This window comes from Labeo rohita, chromosome 7 (assembly GCF_022985175.1).
Source record: "Labeo rohita strain BAU-BD-2019 chromosome 7, IGBB_LRoh.1.0, whole genome shotgun sequence".
In the NCBI taxonomy this organism is placed as follows: domain Eukaryota; kingdom Metazoa; phylum Chordata; class Actinopteri; order Cypriniformes; family Cyprinidae; genus Labeo; species Labeo rohita.
The window spans coordinates 31,102,062-31,123,743 of NC_066875.1; the positions used below are offsets into that span (position 1 = coordinate 31,102,062).

General features: G+C 37.8%; 1 protein-coding gene across 1 annotated transcript in view; it reads left to right on the forward strand.

The window, feature by feature from the left end:
- Positions 1–9,505: 9,505 nt before the first annotated feature.
- igdcc4 (immunoglobulin superfamily, DCC subclass, member 4) overlaps positions 9,506–21,682 on the forward strand; it is a 79,305-nt gene continuing 67,128 nt past the window's right edge. Inside the window, exon 1 of the mRNA XM_051114963.1 lies at positions 9,506–9,818. Coding sequence (XP_050970920.1) covers positions 9,752–9,818 — 67 coding nt within the window. The 5' untranslated portion in view covers positions 9,506–9,751. The remainder of the gene's footprint in view (positions 9,819–21,682) is intronic.

Sequence of the window (21,682 nt, forward strand, 5' to 3'; positions counted from 1 at the left end):
AATGTCTAGTTAGCAGGAAACTGGTGAAGTCAGCTGATTTCCACCTAGTGAGTTGCACACGGAGTCGGGAATTCAAATTTCATGTGCTGACTGTCAAGCACTGGCACACAGAGTTATCCTTGTTCTCTTTAATATACTGTCACTAAACTACAGGTAATGTCTGTGTTCTCTGTCATTCTCTCTCCTCCAGTGGGACTGAAATCTGAGAAGGCTTCATTACCATGATAAATGCAAAAAAAAAAAAAAACAACAACACTACAACACAACACTAACAGAAATACGTAAAAATATTTTAAAATATTGTTACAACTTAAATTGCTGGCTGATTTATTCCTGTGATGGTGAAGCTGAGTTTTCAGCATCATTACTCCAGTTTTTAATGTCACATGGTCCGTCAGAAAATATTATGCTAATATGCTGATTTTTATTATTATTGTTATTATTATTATTATTTTATTTTATTTTTGGCGTTTTTTGCCTTTATTACGATAGAACAGTGTTAAGTAGACAAGAAGCCGAGTGGGAGAGAGAGTTGGGGGTGGGATCAGGAAAAGTCCTCGAGCCGGGATTCGAACTCGGGATGCCCCTTAATGCAACTGTGTTATTTGTAACTTCACTGCTCTCTATCACCATCGACCTAATATGCTCATTTAAGCATTTTTATTATTATAAATGTCTAAAATAATAGTGTTGCCTAATATTTTTCGTGAAAAAAACGTCAATTTTTTTAACTAACCCTAAACTTTTGAACAGTAGTATACTTGCTCATGCATAGGATGTTAAAGATGAAAAATTATTACACACAAACCAACATGCAAATTCGACTAGAATAGGACTGTCCTCAACTAAAGATTTTTCTGGTCGACTAGTAGTCGTTCATTTTAACCATTAGTCAACTTTTAGTGGCATGTTTATTAATAAACCATATAAACCAATGAGCCTTTAATTGCCTACATAGCCTAATAAGCGCTCAAGCGCACAATAAAAGCTTGCCACGGCGCACCGGCAGATATAATAATTATGAATGTGTCAGGGAAAAACAGCCAAGAAGACTGCATTAATGTTTTAATAATTTATTGATAAAGGAGTGCTTTCTTTGTTTTGACTCTCCGTAGTGATGTGTCTGTATGCATGTTTCATACGGATTACATCATCTGAGAATATTTGTTTTCTATTTGAATTGGTTCATTTAAAAGTAGACATTTCACTCTCTATAGATATATTTTTCATGTCTGTAAGACAAGTATACACAGTTTTGTGCTCCAGTTTACAAAGACAGAGACAGCAGAAATCGCATCCCTGGTGAAAAACCAGCATATGCTGGTAGGTATGTTTTGATGCTGGAATGCTGGTTAGGTAGGTTTTGATGCTGGTTTAAGCTGGTCCTTTGCTGGTTTATACTGGTCCTTTGCTGGTTCATGCTGGTCCTTGACCAGCAACATGACCAGCTTAAACCAGCATCAAAACCTACCTAACCAGCATTCCAGCATCAAAACATACCTACCAGCATATGCTGGTTTTTTCACCAGGGATCCTGTTTGCTTTAATAATTTTACAAAAGTGCAACATTACGTTGTTATTCTGAGTCCAAACAAATAAACATAGAATCTTTACAGATTTTAAAGATGTATAACTCTTATCTGTTTGACCAAAAATTACTATTGATGAGTATTTTAACAGCAAGTGAGGGCACCGGCGCCTCCATCTGTTGTGCAGTAAATGCATTACTATGCAGCTTCCACACTCCTCACAGACACTTGAATAGCGCACATTTTCTAGGTTAACATTAGATTGAGCTGCCATGTAAAGTTGCTACTACATACATCTTTCAGATGAAAAGCCATATTTGAGGTCGATGTATGATAGGTGAGCTGCATTCGGACGTCCTTACCACATAGACCAGCCATTAACGATCTGTCCGTAACGGACTGTGTGACTTCGCCACTTCCTGTGGATTTTTTTTCTGCGACTAATAAAATTTTGGTCAACTAACAGTTAGTCGACTATTAGGGGGCAGCCCTAGACTGGAAGGGGAATAATTTTTAGTCACTTTCTTCTACTCAATCCATTTTTTTTTAATCTATCCATGTTTCTTCTGTTGCCGTTTTATTAAACCTTCTTTCCTGTCTTTTTTTCCCTAACTTCTCTGTTCTCCTCTTGCAATTGTACATCACTTCTCATGCTCTATTTTGTGTCTTTACCTTCACCTCATCTCTTTACTCCTCGCCATTTTTCTTCCTGGCTCTGTCCTTTCATTCTCCCATTCTGCCTTCCTTCTCTTCCCTTAGTCCCCCACACCCCCAATTGCTCTCCATATACCAGTTGATGAATATTCATCAGGTTAAGTCTGACTATGCTCTTCACAGTTCTTGTTAGGAGCAGTATGTTAATGGCATTCAGCAGAGAGTCCAAATGTAGATAAGTGTACTCTGGGAAAAGGGTTTCCCTCCCGCTGGCTAACAACGCTTCCATTTACGGGACGTTCGTGATGGCACGGTGGTCAGCCGCATTGGACGGATCCCTCCTGTCTCTAGCATGCAGCCATTTACGAGCATTTAAAATCCACTTTTATGCTCATTATGTTAAGAGCTCCCTCTCTTTTTAACCACTGCCCTCCTCTTCCTCACTATACAGTGACAATAGGGCAGTATTATTGGTTAAATCAATGGTATCTTCTGGTCTTTCTTGAATGTGATGCATTTTTATGCAAACATATCTTTAAAAGGATGCGCTTTAGTCTATGTAGATTTATGCGACTGTAGCGGGTCTAGTATTGATGGACAGGCCATCGAGGAGGTAGAATCCCTTTGAGGGCGGATCTCCACTGAACTGTATATATTGTTAATGAGAAGGGCTGGACACGGCCGTTTTTTGTCTAATGACTGGTTTGCTGTTGCTGTTGAAGGCGAGACAGAACTGCTGCTGTCTCATTGCTATCAGAAACTCCTACTTACTGTTTCAACTCAGTCTGATATAATCACATGGTTATTCAAATGGAGCAGCTGATTGGTTTCTTTCTTGTCAGCAGCCAATGAGCTTGCTGCTCAACATTCAAATACTCGGCTAGTGCTTGCTGTAGCACTCACATCATGCTTCAGAAACCCTCCACCTTCCCCAGCTCCACCTGTATAGATCTGCTACGGTAGGGCTGCCCAAACATAGTCCTGGAGGGCCGGTGTCCTGCAGAGTTTAGCTCCAACAAGTTGTCTGCAACAAGTATGCCGAGTAAGAGCTTGATTAGCTGGTTCAGGTGTGTCTAATTGGGGTTGGAGCTAAACTGATGTGCATCAGCAGTATTTTCTTACATGCTCACAGCAGCATGTCTGTGGATGTATTGGTGGTAGCAAGTCTCAGTACTTGCTGTAGCAGATCTAATTCTGCCAAGACCAAACACATTAACATTGTCATGTTTTTTTACCACGCTAAAACTCTTCAAGAGTTGTTATGACAGAAATGTCATAAATAAGTCATAAATAAATGTCAACCCTGTTCTCCTTAGGTATGTACTTTAGAATAGGTCCTCCAGGGCTACATTTTAACGGCAGTAGTAGGCAACAAAAGACCGCATTTATGAGCAAAAGTGTTCTTTTTTTTCCAAATATTGACCTCACTGTTGACCTCAAATAGTTTTGTGTCTTTCTCTTGGTCCCGCTGTGAACACAAACCTGTTGCATCAAAAAAACGCTTGTAAAATAATGTACATTCAAGTGACATCACTTATTGGAGGCTTCATCATCTCTCAACCAGGATTCTGGTACTTAAAACACAAGCATGTTTTTCTCACTCTATAATGTTCTGTTTTTGATGAGGCTTAACCATCATGCAATGTCAATCCTGTTACCATTTTTAAAATTTGAATTTAAACATTTATTTCTTACAGTTATATAATCAATATCTACAAGTTAAATTCTTTTAAAGTGTGCAGTATGTGCCCTCGTGAACTTGACTATTAGCTAGCAATTAGCAAATTTGTTTGAAATCGTCAAACCTGTTACTGTCAACCTGTACTTTTTAGAGTAAGAGGTTTAGACGTGGGAAACAGGGATGATATTTATTAGGTTTGACTCTGTTTTTAAAGATTGTCTGTGTAAAATTCAAACATTTTAAAGGTCACCCTTAGGTATATTATTGAGCTAATGCCTATATCTCACAGTGGCATATGAGTTCTAATTAAACTAGTGTCTAGCATCGCTTGTGTCGGTAGAAATATAGTCAGAAAATAATTAATTACATAGCCTGAGATGGCACGATACAATTTCTTGTCATTTTAAGGTGTTTTCATTTCACGGATATTTAAAAAATATTGATTAAACTTATTTTAATTTTAAAAATTTTCAAGTGGAATGACCCGAAGGTGTTTCTTTACAGAGTGACCAACTCTGTCACGAACTACTGGCTTGCAATGCATAATACAGCGTTTTTAGTCATTTTTGTAGATCCGTGTGAACGGCGATCGTTTTGACGGTAATGTTGTATGTACACAATACTTTTCAAAAAACGCAAAAGAAAAACTTTTAAGTGCAGGTTTTTAGTACAGTCTGACTGGGGAAATCTTTTGCCTTCAAGTGAAATTCCCAGTCGATTCCTAATGAAATTACTGCATTTTGCCTGCAATGTACCAATAACAATGTTAAATGTGACCGCACCTTTACATTCAGTCACTATTGAATTCCTTTGTTCATTTTTGCTCAGGTAACGAAAATAGTTAAAAGGAAGCCACAGCAGAATTAACTATTGTGTTTTTACGCAGCATGGAGTAGTGTTTTGTTGACTGTTGGTCTTTTGAATCACTTTTGGTTAAGGCCTTGCACACTCGAGTGTGCAGCTGTTTGTTTTGTTCTTTTAACGTAGTGATACACTGCGCTTGTTCTTGTGCAATAGGTAAATTCTCTGTGGCAACAGGTTATGCCTTTTATGTTTTTCTTTCTGATGCATGCACCAGGCACTTTTTTGCATTCTTTAACTGGCCATACTTTTTCTGGATCAAATTTCTTTGTCAAATCCAGTCTGACTGACGATTGAGTCCATGTGCTCTTGTAACAATGATTTAACCTCATTGCCTAGTGATTCTCAACATTACATTACATTTAAGTCATCCTGAGTGCTCTTGGAAGTTTACTAGTTACTAATGCAATTATGCAACATGCAGAAACCTTATGATAATCAGTTAATACACAGATGAGGAGGTAGTAAGGCCAGCAGGGGTGCTTAACCTGTGGCCTGTTTGGGTCCTAGCGTCCCAGTATAGTGATGGCGACACTATACTGTCAAAAAGCACTGTCCTTCGGATGAGATTAGAGGTCCAGACACTCTGTGGTCATAAAAAATCCCAGGATGTCTATCGAAAAGAGTAGAGGTGGGACCCTGGCATCCTGGCCAAATTTGCCCACTGGCCTCTGACTATCATGGCCTCCTTACATTCCCCATATAATGATTGGCTTCATCACTCTCCTCTCCACCAGTAAGCTGGTGTGCGGTGGATGTTGTGGCACCCTATGGCTGCCATCGCATCATCCAGGTGGGTGCTACACACTAGTGGTGGACGAGGAGATTCCCCCTCACAATGTAAAGCGCTTTGAGTGCTTAGAAAAGCGCTATTTAAAATGTAATGAGTTATTCATTATTATTATTATTATTATTATTACAGACAAGCATTGATACAAACAGTAAAATGTCCCAGCACTTTTAGACTAAATACTAGCAGTCTTTGAAGGCTGCTCAGATGATCAGATTCAAAGACTGAAACTGTTGTGTGAAATGAAATATTCATTGTTTCTTGGAAAGTGTTTCCCATAAACATCAAATATGTTTCAACTTCTGAACGAGGAAATGTTAGTATAAATAATAACAAGAAATTGCTTGTTCCCAGGGGGAAAAACGAGGGAGAGAGCTGGATATCATTCAAGCCAACAAGAAAAATCATTCAATCATATTTTTAGCCATAACAATAGTTCATACTAAAACTTTCTTGGAAGTCCAAGAAAATAAACCAAGCAAAATCAGACCTTCAGTGTATTGTGGAGAGATTTCCGTAGATTTCAGGCTGCCGTCTGGGTGCCTCCCCATTCTTACAGTACATACCTCTCTACTCCCTCTCTGGGCCGCATGCCAGCGTATCCAAGTGGCACTGGACCACCAATTGTACCACTGAGCTTTTTGTCCTATGCCTATGTGCCACTCCTGAGTCTCAGTAACCATGGTGACATGCAGATTGTGCCAAGCATACATTTGGTGCCCTTACAATGGCAGAAGAGCAGAGTAGTAACTGGGCAGGGCAGTTATTTACAACACCATCATATTTGGGGACTGGCTCTGCTGGGTCACTCTAGGAACACGATGGGTCGGTTTGTCCTGGATGAAGAAACTGGAAGTGAGGCATTTGCCTCCATCCTTTAAATAAAATCTAAATCTGACCGAAAAATTATAGCTCTTATGTATTTTTCCTCTAAAAGCGCAGTCTGTGTCCTCATTTGGTGCACCCAGAACCCTTCATGTGAACAGTGAATGTTTCCAAATGGAAAAGTTGTCTCCCAGTCAAGACATATGCGAATGCATGGCAACAAAGGCAATAATTTTCTTCTTTCTAAGCAACACTTTCCTACAGCTTTTTCATTTCATACTGTATGCCATCCTTTATTTAGAGTCTTTCACTCACTGTATTGATTTTTTTTTCATTCAGATCTGTAGCTAAACACTGCTCAATAATACATATATGAACAAAATACTTCTAATATGCCTTGGCTTTAAATTCACTGGCATGTATGGTTTCAAGGATGAGAAGTTCATCTCAGTCATTCACTCTGTCCTGCAATGAATAGGATGACTCAGATTGAAATCAACCTTAGGGCACTTTTTCTGACTTCTTTAAAGGCATCTGATCACTTGCTCTCTTTCACTTATATATCTCATAATGAGGCCTAAAATATATTACAGTTCTACTTTATTTTAACAGCTACATAAATTTATCTGATTAGCGGAAGAGAAACAGAGGCCTTACCGAGACGGAGCTTTCAGTCATGCCAGGCAGTTTATAACCCTAAATGAGCTTTATCACCCTAAATTAACTCATTTGAGCAGATGTTCGAGATCTCAAAACAGCATATTTGTGTTTTGGGGTGTTTCTTTGTGTCTGTAACAAGCAGCCCACATTAAAAACAACAAGCACAAGCATACACACACAATCACTCCATTATGCCATGACAAAAGTGCCTTTGATGTGGTGGAAGCGGAGCAATCTAGAGTCACAACAGCACAGAGAGGCAGGAGATATTTACTGAGTGAGTGCACTCTGCTTACAGGAGCGGTGCTGTTTGGAGAGACAGCAGCTGCGGGAGGGACATCCCTGTTGTTTGATCTGTTTTAGTCCCTCTGAGGTTTGGATACGGTTACCCCCCAGGAAGCCCATCGGTTTGCGGATGGGAGACATAGAATATCTCTGCCCATTCTGAACATGATTTGCCCAAGGCGGAATCCACATACATACACTATGAAATATTAAAGTCTGTATCATAAAACACATTTCCATGGATAATGAATTAATGCTTACATAATAATCTCCCATAGCTTTCCTCTAATGCTCTGTAAATACACAAGGCTGGACCTCGTAATGTTGCCATCTGCTATATATGATAAAATTGTTTACACCTGGTATCTTTTAGAGTTTGTTTTGTAGTTTTGTGATGAGCATAAATCTCTTTCTTCAGAAGAAAGAGATTAGATTATTATTAAAGTGAACCGCATGTTCACTGAAAGGTTTCAAAAGTGGGTTTTGCAGCAATGTCAGAGAAGTTTAGTATGTTTAACACTCTTAAACATAAAGTTTTGAATATGCCATTTACTAATTTCTTTATAGTGGAAAATGCTTCTTCAGATTATTTAAAGGGATAGTTTACCCAAAAATAAATATTTTGTCATGAATTACTCATCCTCATGGCGTTCATCTTCAGAACACAAATATTTTGGATGAAATCCAAAAACTTTCTGACCTTGCATAGACGGCAATGCAACTACCACGTTCAATGCTCATAAAGGTAGTAAGGACATTGTTAAAATAGTCCATGTGACATCAGTGGTTTAACCTTAATTTCATGAAGCTATGAAAATACTTTCTGTGTGCAGAGAAAACGAATAAAAAATAACAACTTTATTCAACAATTTCTTCTCTTCTGAGTCAGTCTTCCACGTACGTTCACTAGGGTACCATGACGCTTATTAAGTATTCTCTTAGTTTCATAAAATTAAGGTTGAACCACTGATGTCCCATGGACTATTTTAACAATGTCCTTACCTTTCTGGGCCTTGAACAAGGTAGTTGCCTCAAAAATATCTTAATTTGTGTTCCGAAGATGAACAAAGGTCTGACAGGTTTGGAACAACATGAGGTGAGTAATTAATGACAGAACTTTCATTTTTGGGTGAACTATCCCTTTAAATATTCTTCTCAGTTCTCACTAAGAAAAATATAGGTTATTTTAAGAATATTTCACAAAAGATGGTTCTTCTATAGCATTGCTGCTAAGCCCCCTTTTAGAACCTTTATTTGTAAGAGTACACAAACTTTTCAGTAAACAGTTATTAAATTAACCACTTTCATTCTGAATAACACTTTAACTATAGAACCTTTTACACTACAAAGAGAATGAAAATGAAAAGGGTCCATAAGTTGAAAAAGAGTGACATAAAATAGTGAGATATTCTTTTAAAATGCTGAAACGTTATGCAGTGTTCACAACCCATTTAACTTAAAAGGAGTGTGTGCATACACACCGTCAGATACATGAGTTGTTTACCTCGGTTCTGTCCCCTGCGAGCCTGTGGCTGAGCTGACCCTACTTAGCTCTTTGTGTTTAGAGACAGCAAGGGTCCCATGCACATGGCTGTGTCAGTGGCCAGGCGGAGTGGGATCCTCAGCCTGTAGGAGCGCATGACACGGATGCACATGTGATCTCTCGCCCCCTCAGACACCAGGAGAGAAGAATTCTCTCTCAGCCCATTTGAAGGTCATGGCAGAGGGTCCTGCTACCCCAACTGTGTGTGTATACTACTATGTGTGTGTGTTGCACACTAGTCTATGACTTGCATATCAATAAACTTTTGAATGTTATTGATATTATAATGCATGTTGAATTGTGTGTGTCTTGTAGACCCTGTATTAATGATACAGAAGTTACAATGAATGATGTTGCAAATGTAGAACACATCCGACGGTGCTAAAGCCATAAATCAGCGCATCGTATTAAACAAGGGCGTCTTTTTCATCGCTACTGGCGAACTACGAATCTCTAAATTAGTCAGTGTATGTTTATTTAACGTTGTTGTGTAGTGTATTTGGCGCAGCGCGTTCGCAGGTTACAGGAAACTAGCGTGGAGCCGTGTACACGGAAAGGGGGTGTGTGAGGATACTGGCAGCGATTCATGCAGCTCCAGTGGACACCTAAAGCGGGACTCGCTGGTGTGTGTGTGTGTGTGTGTGCGTGTGTGTGTAAAGAGAGCTAACACACACTCTCACACACTTAACATTTGGACACAACATGGCGATGAGGCGCCGAGAGACACGACGACTCTTCCCCGACTAACACAACCACGTTATGTTTATAGGTGGGGGAAACGCGCGACAGGGAAATACGTGAAATTACGCGCAACTAATTAAACCTGAAGAGATTTTTCCCGAATTCCATTATATGCATGTAGCTGTAGCGGTCATATAAAGCACACACTGCTTTACTCCGCTGCTGGAAATCAAACGCTCTACATGGCGGTGGAGAATATCTGGTTCTTCTGTCTACTTTCTCTGGGTTACTGTGGATTATCCGTGCAAGGTAATACAAGTTAAATCTAACCCCTAGTGTTTTCCCATGCAGTTGTGTGCGTCTGGTAGCCTGTATGTGTGTATTTCTTTGTATCTGTCAGGATATGTGAGTAGAGGGGCTGGAGAGAGAAATCGTGCACCTTGCTTGTTGCAGCGTTTCGGAGCTTTTACTTTCCACGTTTTCCTTTTTTATATCCTTTACGCAAACAGGCAGTCAAATTACGCTCAAGTAGAAGATTTATTTGTGGGTTCAACTTTTTGTCACATCCAAACCTCACTTTTGTAAACAATATTATGCGCGCAATATAGAATAGAGGTTTAGTTCATTTCGACGTATTGGTAGAAAATTATAAAACGATATTAACAATAAAACTAATGGATGAAGAGGCGCAGGCAGTGTTTGCTCAGAGGGGCGGATATTTAGTGGGGGGCTCTAGTTTGGGAATGTACAGGTTGATACTCATCAGGACTTACAGCGAAGTAACATTTGGTAAAAGAAATGTTAGACTTTAAAGGGGTTTGTTTGCCCCTTTAAAATTGTACATATTACTTAAACGTTGAAAGAGAATATTACCTCATATTTACCCTGAGTGTCCTTGAGTTAAATACTATTTTAAAAAAATGTTGAAACCAGAATATTTGTCTTGAAACGAATGACGCTGAAAAAATTAAATTACAGGTGACACGTGCACAGATTGTAAAACCTATAAATCCGGTTTGCTACTGTAATCTTGCGTAAATAAATACATGCATGTTTAATGGTTATAAAGATAACAAGCTTGGGAAAAAGTAGGTTTTCCTGTTTGTTGTTTGACAACGACCTGAAAGTGCCTTTCACACAGAACAAGATGACAGGGTTGAACGAGTCAGGTGGAAGAGAAAGCAGTCTGCTTTTTATACTTCATGCTGTTTAAGTGCCTTTACACTTTCTTCTGTGCACTGCAATTTAACAAACCATTATATATATATATCTTATGTTTTTTGGCCCACATTCTCTAAGTGTGCCAAAACGGCATGAAAATATAAATCCACATATATATATATATATATTTTGTAACTTGTGATGCCTTCGTTGCCCACTAGGGGCACTGGGTTGAAATACCCCCCCCCCCCCCCCACCCCCCAAAATGAACCCCCCTGAAAGGCATTGTGTAATTCTCACCCTTTTTAAAATGGTGACTTAGGTGACCGGAAAATTACTGGCACAAACGTGTTATGATTTTGATGTTTCTGGCTTGTTCTGACATTTAAGTAATTCTTAGTTTAAGCAGGGCTTTAAGACTTTTTGTGCACAATATCCACACTTTTGTGTAATCTTCTGGAATATATTTTTCGGACTGGATGGCATGTAATGAAATTGGAGAGATCAAAGGCAGTGGGAGTGTTGATGTGGCTGGCTCTGGGTGAGCGCTGTTCAGTGCAGGAGCCTCGGGCAGGAATCAGCGACTTGAATTCAGTCACAGGCGCTGGAGGAAAAAGGGGTGGGGAGTGGTCAGGGAGACTTATCCAAAGACTATACACCTTATTTACATAACAAAGAGGAGCGCTGAAACACATGGGCACCTCCTGGCATCCAGCGATGCCCCTCGTCTCACCGATGTCCGTTGGGAAGAATAAACGGCAACCACAGCGGTCAAAACACAGTGTCATCTTTGAGCTCCGTTAACGATTTTAGTGCCAGTGCTGTAGCGGATAGATTATTTACAGCGGGGCGGGACCTACCACTGATCGATAGCATTAAAAATGCGAGACCGCTGTGCAAAGCTGAAGGATGGCTCTGTTAAAATACCCGTTTTATTTAATTGTTCTTGTTTTGTTTAGTTTTTTTATTTTTGGTTTTCTTCCAAAATTGTCCAGAATTGTTTTGTAACGTTAATCTTAAATACTGTTTTAACACAGCATGATGATTGTACTATATATGTCTCTATAAGATAAATGCGTTGTGCTCACTAGATTTGCATGCTAGTCCTGTAGATTATGCTTGACCGTTTCATCAAGTAATTATCAGTTACTATTACTGCTGAGGGTTGTTTTGGCTCCCATGTCCCAGTATTTAAAATAAAAGGGGTTAATTCAGAATGACCCTGTCATCTCAGTGGCAAGAAGTGTCCCAGTTTACCCAATATAATTTCTCATTATAATAGAGGAGAGGGTGATTTTTCCTTGGAAAATCTCTAGTTAGAGTAATAACCAAAGCTCTTAAAAGGGAAAGTGCCCTTCAAGATTGCTGTTAAATTATTAAGTCTTTGCAATAATGCGTTGCGGTCCCTTTTGGTTTGCGCTAGATGAGGGTATAAAATGGACAGACACAATTAAATATCTGATATTGTTTATATACCTTTCTTTACCCCAGTGTGTTATATAACTACTGAGATTTTTTAGCCCTGAAATGTTTCCTTACTAGTCGTTAATAAACTATATGTGACCCTGGATTACAAAAACAGTCTTAAGTAGCAAAGGGTATATTTGTAGCAATAGCCAAAAAATACATTTAATAGGTCAAAATTATGGATTTTTCTTTTATGCCCAAAATTATTAGGATATTAAGTAAAGGTCATATTCCATGAAGATGTTTTGTAAATTTCCAAACTGTAAATACATCAAAACCTTTTTTTTTTTTAGTAATATGCATTGCTAAGAACTTCATTTGGGCAACTTTAAAGGTTTAAAGATATTCTCAGTACTTAGATTTTTTGCTCCCTCAGATTCCAGATTTTCAAGTAGTTGTATCTCAGCCAAATATTATATATCCTAACAAACCATACATCAATGGAAAGCTTATTTTTTCAGCTTTCAGGTGATGTATAAATCAGTTTTTTGAAACAATGACCCTTATGACTGGTTTTGTTGACATATTAATAGTTAAGTATATTATTTTAATATTAAATATCAAGTATTTCCTCGATCTAGTCGGTAGAGGGTTTAATCATTAATGTGCAAATGTGATATACAACTACAAACAAACAGTTTTGGTTACCATTGACTTCCATTGCAAGGACGAAAAACACGGAGACATTTTTAAAAATATCTTATTTTTTGATCAACAGAGGAAACAAAGTCAAACTATAATCATTCCTGATGTGAAAGAATTCACTGATGATTTCAGTGAGCTGAAAAATCAGTTATGGTGAACTCCAAGTTGTTTGAGGAAAAGGGTGAAGACATTTTCTGAAAGACCTAAATCTACTCCTACACTCTTAACTATTACTAAATGCAGTCTTCAGGGTTAAACTGAAGAATTACAGGCGTATTGTGGTGTTGTTGGAATCCAAATAAAATGCTGACTTGAGCACCTGTAGTTTATCATAACAAAAGAAATCAGAGATGTTTTGATTATAATAGATGTTCTGTTATGGACAGGCAGTGATGTGGAGGAGTGCAGTATTTTGACAGGTGTCACCACAAGAGATGCTGTAAGAAAATACAATAATGGGAGAAGACGGAGAGGAGTGGTCGTGTAAGTAGATCTCCTTGTTGGAGTGAGTTAAAGTTTCCATCCTGTCCACTAAGATTTGTACCCACAAATTCAGGCTGGGCTTGCCTGGGGCTGTGTGCTGGGTTCACATAGGGGAAGAGGAAGTTTGTTATATATATGTGTGGTGTTGTGGTAAGTGCTGCTGGAGAATCATGAGGGTGATTTGGAGTGATCTGTCTTTTTTCTACTCAGATTCGTAAACAAAAATATCTGTGAGCTCTTGTGAATAGACGAGGACCGGTGTGTTGATGCGCTTAAGAGGCTGCGCCTCTCTACTTCCAAAATCCAGCTTATGTTTTGCTTTCTCATGTAAAGCTTCCCGTGGTGTTGTCTAACATTCCAGCGTTCTCCTAGAAAGCCATGTACAGCTGTCTGCTTTTAAAGATTCACCAAAAAAAGACAGAAGCAGCGTAGAGGCCAGAGGGCAGGTTTTACAGGGTCTGTCACATGGTCTCGCAGGCATGCCGCTCCAACCCGTGATTCAGCCCTGCAGTGTGTGCTTTGTCCTGGGGGGCTCACCATGTTTTGATCACCACATCAGCACAACACGGCCTGTCCTGCAGAAAGGAAAGAGTTACTCTTTTGTGCTCCATCGCATTTATTTTCAGCTTCATCACTAGATCTGCTGTGTAATCTTTCTCTAGTACTGCTGCAGCACTTCTGCCATTACTTCCATTAAGCATCCCTCCATGACCTCATTTTCCCTCTTCTTTAACAAGTCTTAATATTGTTTAATGCCCCTGAGAGGGATGAAGGGATTTTCAATAATTGCACAAACTGTAGACCGAAGCAGATGCTTCTGGTTATAGTAGCGTATGCGTTTATACTCGCATGGTTTTGGGCTGTGATGCTTAAGCTGAAGATATTGTTCAAAGTGAATGGTTAAAATGGATGATGGGTGGAGGATAAATGATGTTCTCTAGTTTTAGAGCCTTACTGGTTAAAACCTCTAGGGATACTCTGATATTGAAATTCTGGCTGATACTTGTAATCCATTAATTGTTTTGATGTTGTGTCTGATTATGTCCGGCAGTTTTATCTGAGCACGGCAACTTCAACATGCGCTCTTATAGTGAAAGTATACTTTAAAAGCTCTTACATCTTTGCCATAATTTATCACTATCCCTTTGAGTTACTGATAGATGATGATATAAATCTTGAAATATGCAGAAATAATTAAATATTCATTATCGGCTGATAAATCTTAAATATCAACTTATAAATTAGAAAAAAATCAATGATTTTATATGTTGAATACGTCAGCTTTCATTGAACAGAATGACTTAAGATATTTTGTTAATGCAAATTGTTGTCAGTGTGAATGTCCTTTAAATTTGGCATACAATTGTGGTCTTTTCTTTCCTATTGTGGCATACATCAGAGTGTTCTTGAACAAGAAGAAAATGTAGGACTTGATTTTGTCCATCGGGAATTGATTGGATCATTGTTCATCATTTGCTGCAGTAATTGCTTTATCTCAAGTAAGTGACAAGTTTCTGGAGGGAAAGGATTGAAACTGAGATCAAATTCAAGTTGGTTTATATTATTTAGTTTTTTTTTTTGGTTTGGTGTAAGTGGTTTTTCCAAAGCTGTGATCCTCCGTGTATTTTGCATTTGTCAGATGCTGGTCAGTGGTGAGGTGAATCATTTTCAGGAGAAGGAAGTATGGGTCGTACAAGGAAGTTATTCATTATCCTACTTCCTGTCAGTCTTTACAAAGGTCTGCCGCAGGTTGTTGACCCTAGGAAAGGTTGACAGATTTCTTCAGTGATCGCTGTAATGTACTTAATGTTTTAACTATTGAGACCTGAACTTGATTCAGTTGTTGTGTAAATATCTGACGTACAGTATGCATGTTTATATATTTAACCATCTGCGATAAGTTTAATAAGAATCCCCAAACTGATCTAAGGTTTGTACGAATGAAGCTGATAGTGCTCAGTTCTCCGTGTTCTGTGTTGCAATGGCTATTTGAGTTCAACATTTGTACACATGGACTCCAGGGATACTGTGACCTGGATAACAGCTGTCAAAATCTATCAGCTTGTGGCTCGACCAGAGATAGAACCTCAGATGGGTCCAAGGGAGATGAAAAGATGGACAGTGGGTCAATGGGAGACTAGAAAGGTTTAATGAGTAATTGGAATAAGTAGTACTGCCCATTTACACGATAATAAAATGAGATTGCTTGGATAGTTCACTCAAAATGATAATTGTCAACATTTCACAACCATTGTGTTGTTTAAACCTGTATTACATTTTTTTTTTTTTTTTCTTTTCTTCTGTACAATGAAAATCACAAGTCACCGAAACTGCTTGCATACCAACATTCTTCTCAAGGTTAGTAAATTTTGACAGAGTTTTCATTTTTGAATTAACTATCCCTTTCTCTCATAGTAGCAAGTGGGACAGCCAGTATAGATGTCAAAGCAGGTTTGTGATTTTTTTTTTTTTTTTTTTTTTTTTTTTTTTTTCTCCCCAAGTACAAACTATGTAGTCAAACTTCAATGCATCACTGCATTCCCTCCTCTATTGGTTGATAATTGACTTGTTTGCTAACATACAAACTACCAAGAACATTCAAGCCTGCCAAGGGCCTCTTAGTCCAAGAGCCTGGAGAATATTTTTAACAAAGCTGAACTTTTATTAATGGTCTCTACTGTTAGTAATCGTATTTGATCCAATTCCTTTGCTTTTACTGGACAGCTTGCTGTTAAGTGTAGCCAGAAATGTTTTCTTCACAGTGATCAACATCCACAGCAGGGACAGTTCTAGAATTTCATCCTCATGGGGGCATAGCCCTCAGTGAGAATGTGTAGCAAGAGACCACTGCCTAAGTGGTGCCTATTTGTAAACCTGCACCACTGTATTACTATAGAGTAAGTCAAAAGTAGCCTGCTGGTACTTAAATTGTTAAGTCAATATGAAAGTGTTATAAATGATGTAATGATACCAGTTCTTCTGCATTACTTTTTCAATCACATGTAGGCTGTTTGACTAACAGAAAATGATCATCGTATCATTATTATTATTAACAAGTATTACTGTTAACTAATTAAAAATATATATAAAAATGACCGCGTTTTCAAAAGTTTACATACACTTGATTCTGTGTTGTTACCTGAATGATCCACAGCTGTTTTTTTTTTGTTCAGTGATAGTTGTTCATGAGTCCTATGTTTGTCCTGAACAGATAAACTGTCTGCTGTTCTTCATAATCCTTCAGGTCCCAAAAATTCTTTGGTTTTTCAGCATTTTTGTGTATTTAAATCCTTCCCAACAATGAATGTATAATTCTGAGATCCATCTTTTCACACTGAGAACAACTGAGGGACTAATAGTGTTAGGTACAGAAGGTTCAAATGCTCACTGATGCTTTAGAAGGAAACACAATGCTTTAAGAGCTAGGGGTGAGAACTTTTTGAATTTAAAGACCAGGGTAAATTTGACTTATTTCGTCTTCTGGTAAACATGTAAGTATCTTCTGTAGATTCTAAAAGACAGTACTAAATAAAAAAAATAAAAAAAGATATTTAGGCAAAATAATAAAAATGTACACATCTCTGTTCTGTTCAAAAGTTTACAACCCTGGCTCTTAATGAATCATTTTTCCTTCTGGAGCATCAGTGAGCATTTGAACTTTCTGTAATAATTGCATATGAGTACTTCAGTTGTCCTCAGTGTGAAAATATGGATCTCAAAATCATACAATTATTATTGGAAAGGGTTCAAATACACAAAAATGCTGAAAAAACAAAGAATTTGTGGGACCTGAAGGATTTTTCTGAAGAACAGCGGGCAGTTGAACTGTTCAGGACAAACAAGGGACTCATGAACAACTATTACTCAACAAAAAAAAAAAACACAGCTGTAGATCATCCAGGTAACTACACAGTATTAAGAATCATTTTTAAGAGTCATTTTTATATATTCAACTATTATGTTCTGTTGTGGACTATATGTAAATATCTTCTATGTGAAATATCCTATTCAGGTCAGTACTAAATAAAAAGTAACATGCATTTTGTATGATTCCTCTTTTTTTGGTAAAATAATTAACAGTTTGCAGATTCTGCAAGGTGTATGTAAACTTTTGACCTCAACTGTATATTGACTCAGGGCCAAAACAGCGCAAGTAAATACCACCAAAGGTCCACCAAAGTGCTTTAAAAACATGCAGCGTTATTCTGTTCTGTTCTAATGGAAAGCATATTTACACTGCCTGAATCGTGTCAGTGTGTGTTGCATAAGTTTACACAAAAACATAAATTTACAGAACAACTTCAAGGTCATGTGCATTATAATTCAGAGTGATTCACTATATATTTTTCCAGTTTGTGAGCTTTAGTGTTTGCAGCTATTGAAAGGAAGCCATGATCCATGAGATGAACAATTAGTTTTTGTGTATACTCAAATACCGCATTTGCTGAAGCAGCGATGAAGATCATCACTGCTGTTCAGTAAAGGATCAGTAGATGGTTGTTAATTCTTTGAGTGAATTTTGTGAAGGAAAATGATATTTATTGCACTGGAATGTCATCAGTCATCATTGTCAGACTGTCAGATAAATGATAAAATGAGGAAGCATATTATGTTGCAAGAAGCTAATATTATGTCAATTATGTTTTATCTGACCTTGATTTGAATGAATTCTGTTTATTGAAAATCGCCTGTGTGTTTATGCCTGGTGGCGTGTTAATGTATGCGTCGATGCATGCATGTGTGATGCCAGTGTGTGAAGCGGGGTCTATTCCTCATGACGCTGGTTGGGTAAACAGTCATACGATCGCATTCCTTCCATTCCGTGCTGCTGTCCACTTGGTCACGTGACCACACAGGAGGGCTCATAGTGGGGTGGGGAGGCATGCCTTAGGAAGGGGAGCCATTTATCACTAAGGGTGATTCAGATTGTGGACACAGGCTCCCACATTTACAAGGGTGTATTTTTTTCCTTCAAAGCAGACATATTAAACATGTCAGATACTGACTGTAGTAAAATTCTCTACTCACAAAGAGGCTGTGAAGATAATTAACAAGAGCACATTCATAAAAGGTTTATAACCTTGCCAGTTCACCAGGTGTTTGGCTTTCAGTGCATGATTTTATATTTTTTAGCTTGGCAAATGGCTGTCTGTCTTTATACTGAGTTTCCTCTTAAACTTTTGTTTTCAAAAGACTGTGGTAATTGCCTTGACAAAATAAAATAGCGAATAATTCAAAAGGAGAAAAGATAACTGTGAATACGTCAAAGACGTTTGTAGTATTGAGTGTTTTGCAGGGATAATTGTGATCTTCAACCAGACCTGTGCCAAGATTGGGCCATCTGGGGACCCCACTATTATAGTGTTGTGGACCGTGAGACCCTCTTAAAAGTCTATAAAAAGACAGTAGCCTACTGTTATTTTGACTCGCTACATATGCATGAGTGAACGTACAACAGGACAGAAGTCAATTCAAAATGCTTTATTGATTTAAAAATGTATTCCCAAAGCATTTGCAAGAACTGCAAAGGATAAAAATGTACACATTAATTCTGTACACTCTCCACCTTATTTTGCAATCTGTAAGTTTATCTATTTTCTGTGAATGTGAGTTTTCAGATTCATTAAAAGCTTTAGGTAATTAACTAGAAGAATAATAAGTGTTGCAAGCACTACAAAAACAGTGTTTGCAATATCAAGCAGCATAAAATAACTGGAAGCAGATGAGAACGGAAGCGCATTCAAGTTATAAATGGCTGCACCCGCTCTTATGTTAAAAATAAGGCGGACACAGTGGCCCTTAAAAGTATTTGGACACTTAAAGGGATAGTTCAACCAAAAATTATGGCTAATTTTACGTGCATACACGAGAGAGTGGCATTCCAGTGGATGGCGTAGGTATAACATAAGCAACAAGCAATTTGATATAAGAGCAGATTGGCTTACTTTGCTGTAAACAAATCTTGGTTCTCGCGAGACTAGGTTATTCTCACTAAAGCTTACACTTCATCTACATCCTACATCATCCGCTGGAAAGCATTTTCTCGTGAACGCGTTTACGACAGTTAGCGGAAGCTAGAGATTACAGTATATGAAGTTTAAAATATGGATATTTTTCTTACAAAAATGCATTGATTTGCTCCATAAGGCTTTTATTAACCCCCCGGAGCCATGTGGAGTACTTTTTATGATGGATGGACACACTTTATTGAACTTCACAATCTTATTCCCCATTCACTGCCATTATAAAGCTTGGAAGAGCCAGGCCATTTTTTAATATAACTTCGATTGTATTTGTCTGAATGAAGAAAGTCATAGACATCTAGGATGGCTTGAGTGTGAGTAAATCATGGGGTAATTTTTACATTTTTGGGTGAACTATCCCTTTACGTGACACTTAAAATCTCATAATGTCATTTCCATTGTATAACTTTATATAACTTATAATTATCAAACCAACTGGCATTTGAAAATAGAAAGAAAGTACATTTTAAGAAAATCTGAAATGCAAACATGAAAGCTGTTCACACTTAAATTCTAAAGTAATAGAATGTAAAAAAAAGACAAGAAATGCATTTGAATGTATTTGTGACAGTCAGTGTGTTTGAATTTCAATGTATTTGCACAAGGTTGTCAAATGTTAGTTTAACATGTTTATAGTTTATATAATTGACTACATCTGTGATATTACACTTGCGTGAACTATGACCCTGGCAGCATTAGTTAAAATTAATTACAGAAATACCAATGAAAACTGAAGTAAATTGTGCAAAAAGGTCTAGGTCTGTTATATGTTTGTAGATGACACTTGGTTGAATTAATCATTAATTTATCTTTACAAAAAGGTAAATTAAAAATATAAATTAGCATGCCGCTAGCAAATGCCAGGGTCAAGGGTTTGATTCCTTAGAAATGTATGACGTGAACAGATAAACTGTGTAAACTTAAAGCATCTGCCAAATGTATAAATGTCCAAATGGTTGTGCTTTTTCTTATAAGTTCTTAGTGGATCTGTTGCAACATCTCTTGAGCATACTTTTGAGTAAGACTCAGTTGTCAGCTTTCTTTTTCTTTCAGTTACAGCATATCTCATAATATTGCCTAGTTGTACCTGTCTCATGCTCTGCTCCTCTGCTTTTGATCTAGCTGCACTGAGTTTCCCTAAGCAGAATTCCCAGAATTTTATATGCAGAGGCAGATAACATCAATACATATCATGCTAGAACTTTGTGTATGTGTCTGTGGTTTACAGATAAAGAGGTGGAGCCGAAGCTTCCGTAACTGCCGTGACTGTTACCTCTTATCACACTGATAGCACCTGTGACAATGGAAATGCATCTGCCATTGAGTATAGATGTGGAACTCGGTTTCCACTTTTCCATTTAGTTCTTCAGACAGACTAAGGACATTAACTTGCACTTTAAAAAATCTATTTCAGTCAGTCTAAAGTGTATAATTTGTATTTTTAAAATGTTAGCCTCAACAACTAACAGGGTTAGTTCACCCAAAAATGAAAATTCTGTCATTAATTACTCACCCTCATGACGTTCCAAACCCGTAAGACCTTTGTTCATCTTCGGGAAACAAACTGAGATATTTTTGATGATTTTTGATAGTCCATGTGACGTCAGTGGTTCAACCTTAATTTTATGAAACTACCAGAATATTTTTTTGCCATGTCAATCTCTGTCTGCAGTACTCTCGTTAAGGCGTGTTGAAGACTGACATGGAAGAGAAGAAATTGTTGGTAAAGTTGTTATTTTTGTTTTCCTTGCGCACAAAAAGTAGTCTCGTAGCTTCATAAAATTACAGCTGAACCGCTGATGTCACATGGACTATTTTAATTATGTTCTTACTACCTTTCTGGGCCTTGAACGTGTCAGTTGCATTGCTGTCTATTCAGGGTCAAAATTTGTGTTCTGAAGATGACCAAAGGTCTTACGAGTTTGAAACGACATGAGGGTGAGTAATTAATGACAGAATTTTCATTTTTGGGTGAGCTGCCCCTTTAATGTGTTTGCATACATTACCACTTGGGGATGGTAAGAGTTTTTATGTTTTTCAAAGTCTATTTTCAAGGCTAGATGTATTTGGTTAAAAATACAGTAAAAACACTAATATTGTGAAGTATTATTATAGTTTTAGCTAACTGTTTTCTAGTTTCATATATTGCTGAATTTTCAGAAGCCATTACTCCAGTCACATGACCATTTAGAAATCATTGTAAAGGAGAAGTTCACTTCCAGAACAAAAATTTACATGTAATTTACTCTTCAGTCTATAAGAAATTATGTTTTTGGGGGAAACCATTTCAGGATTTTTATCCATATAGTATACTTCTAAGGTGCCTGCGAGTTTAAACTTCCAAAATGCAGTTTAAATGCAGCTTCAAAGGGCTCTAAACGATCCCAGCCGAGG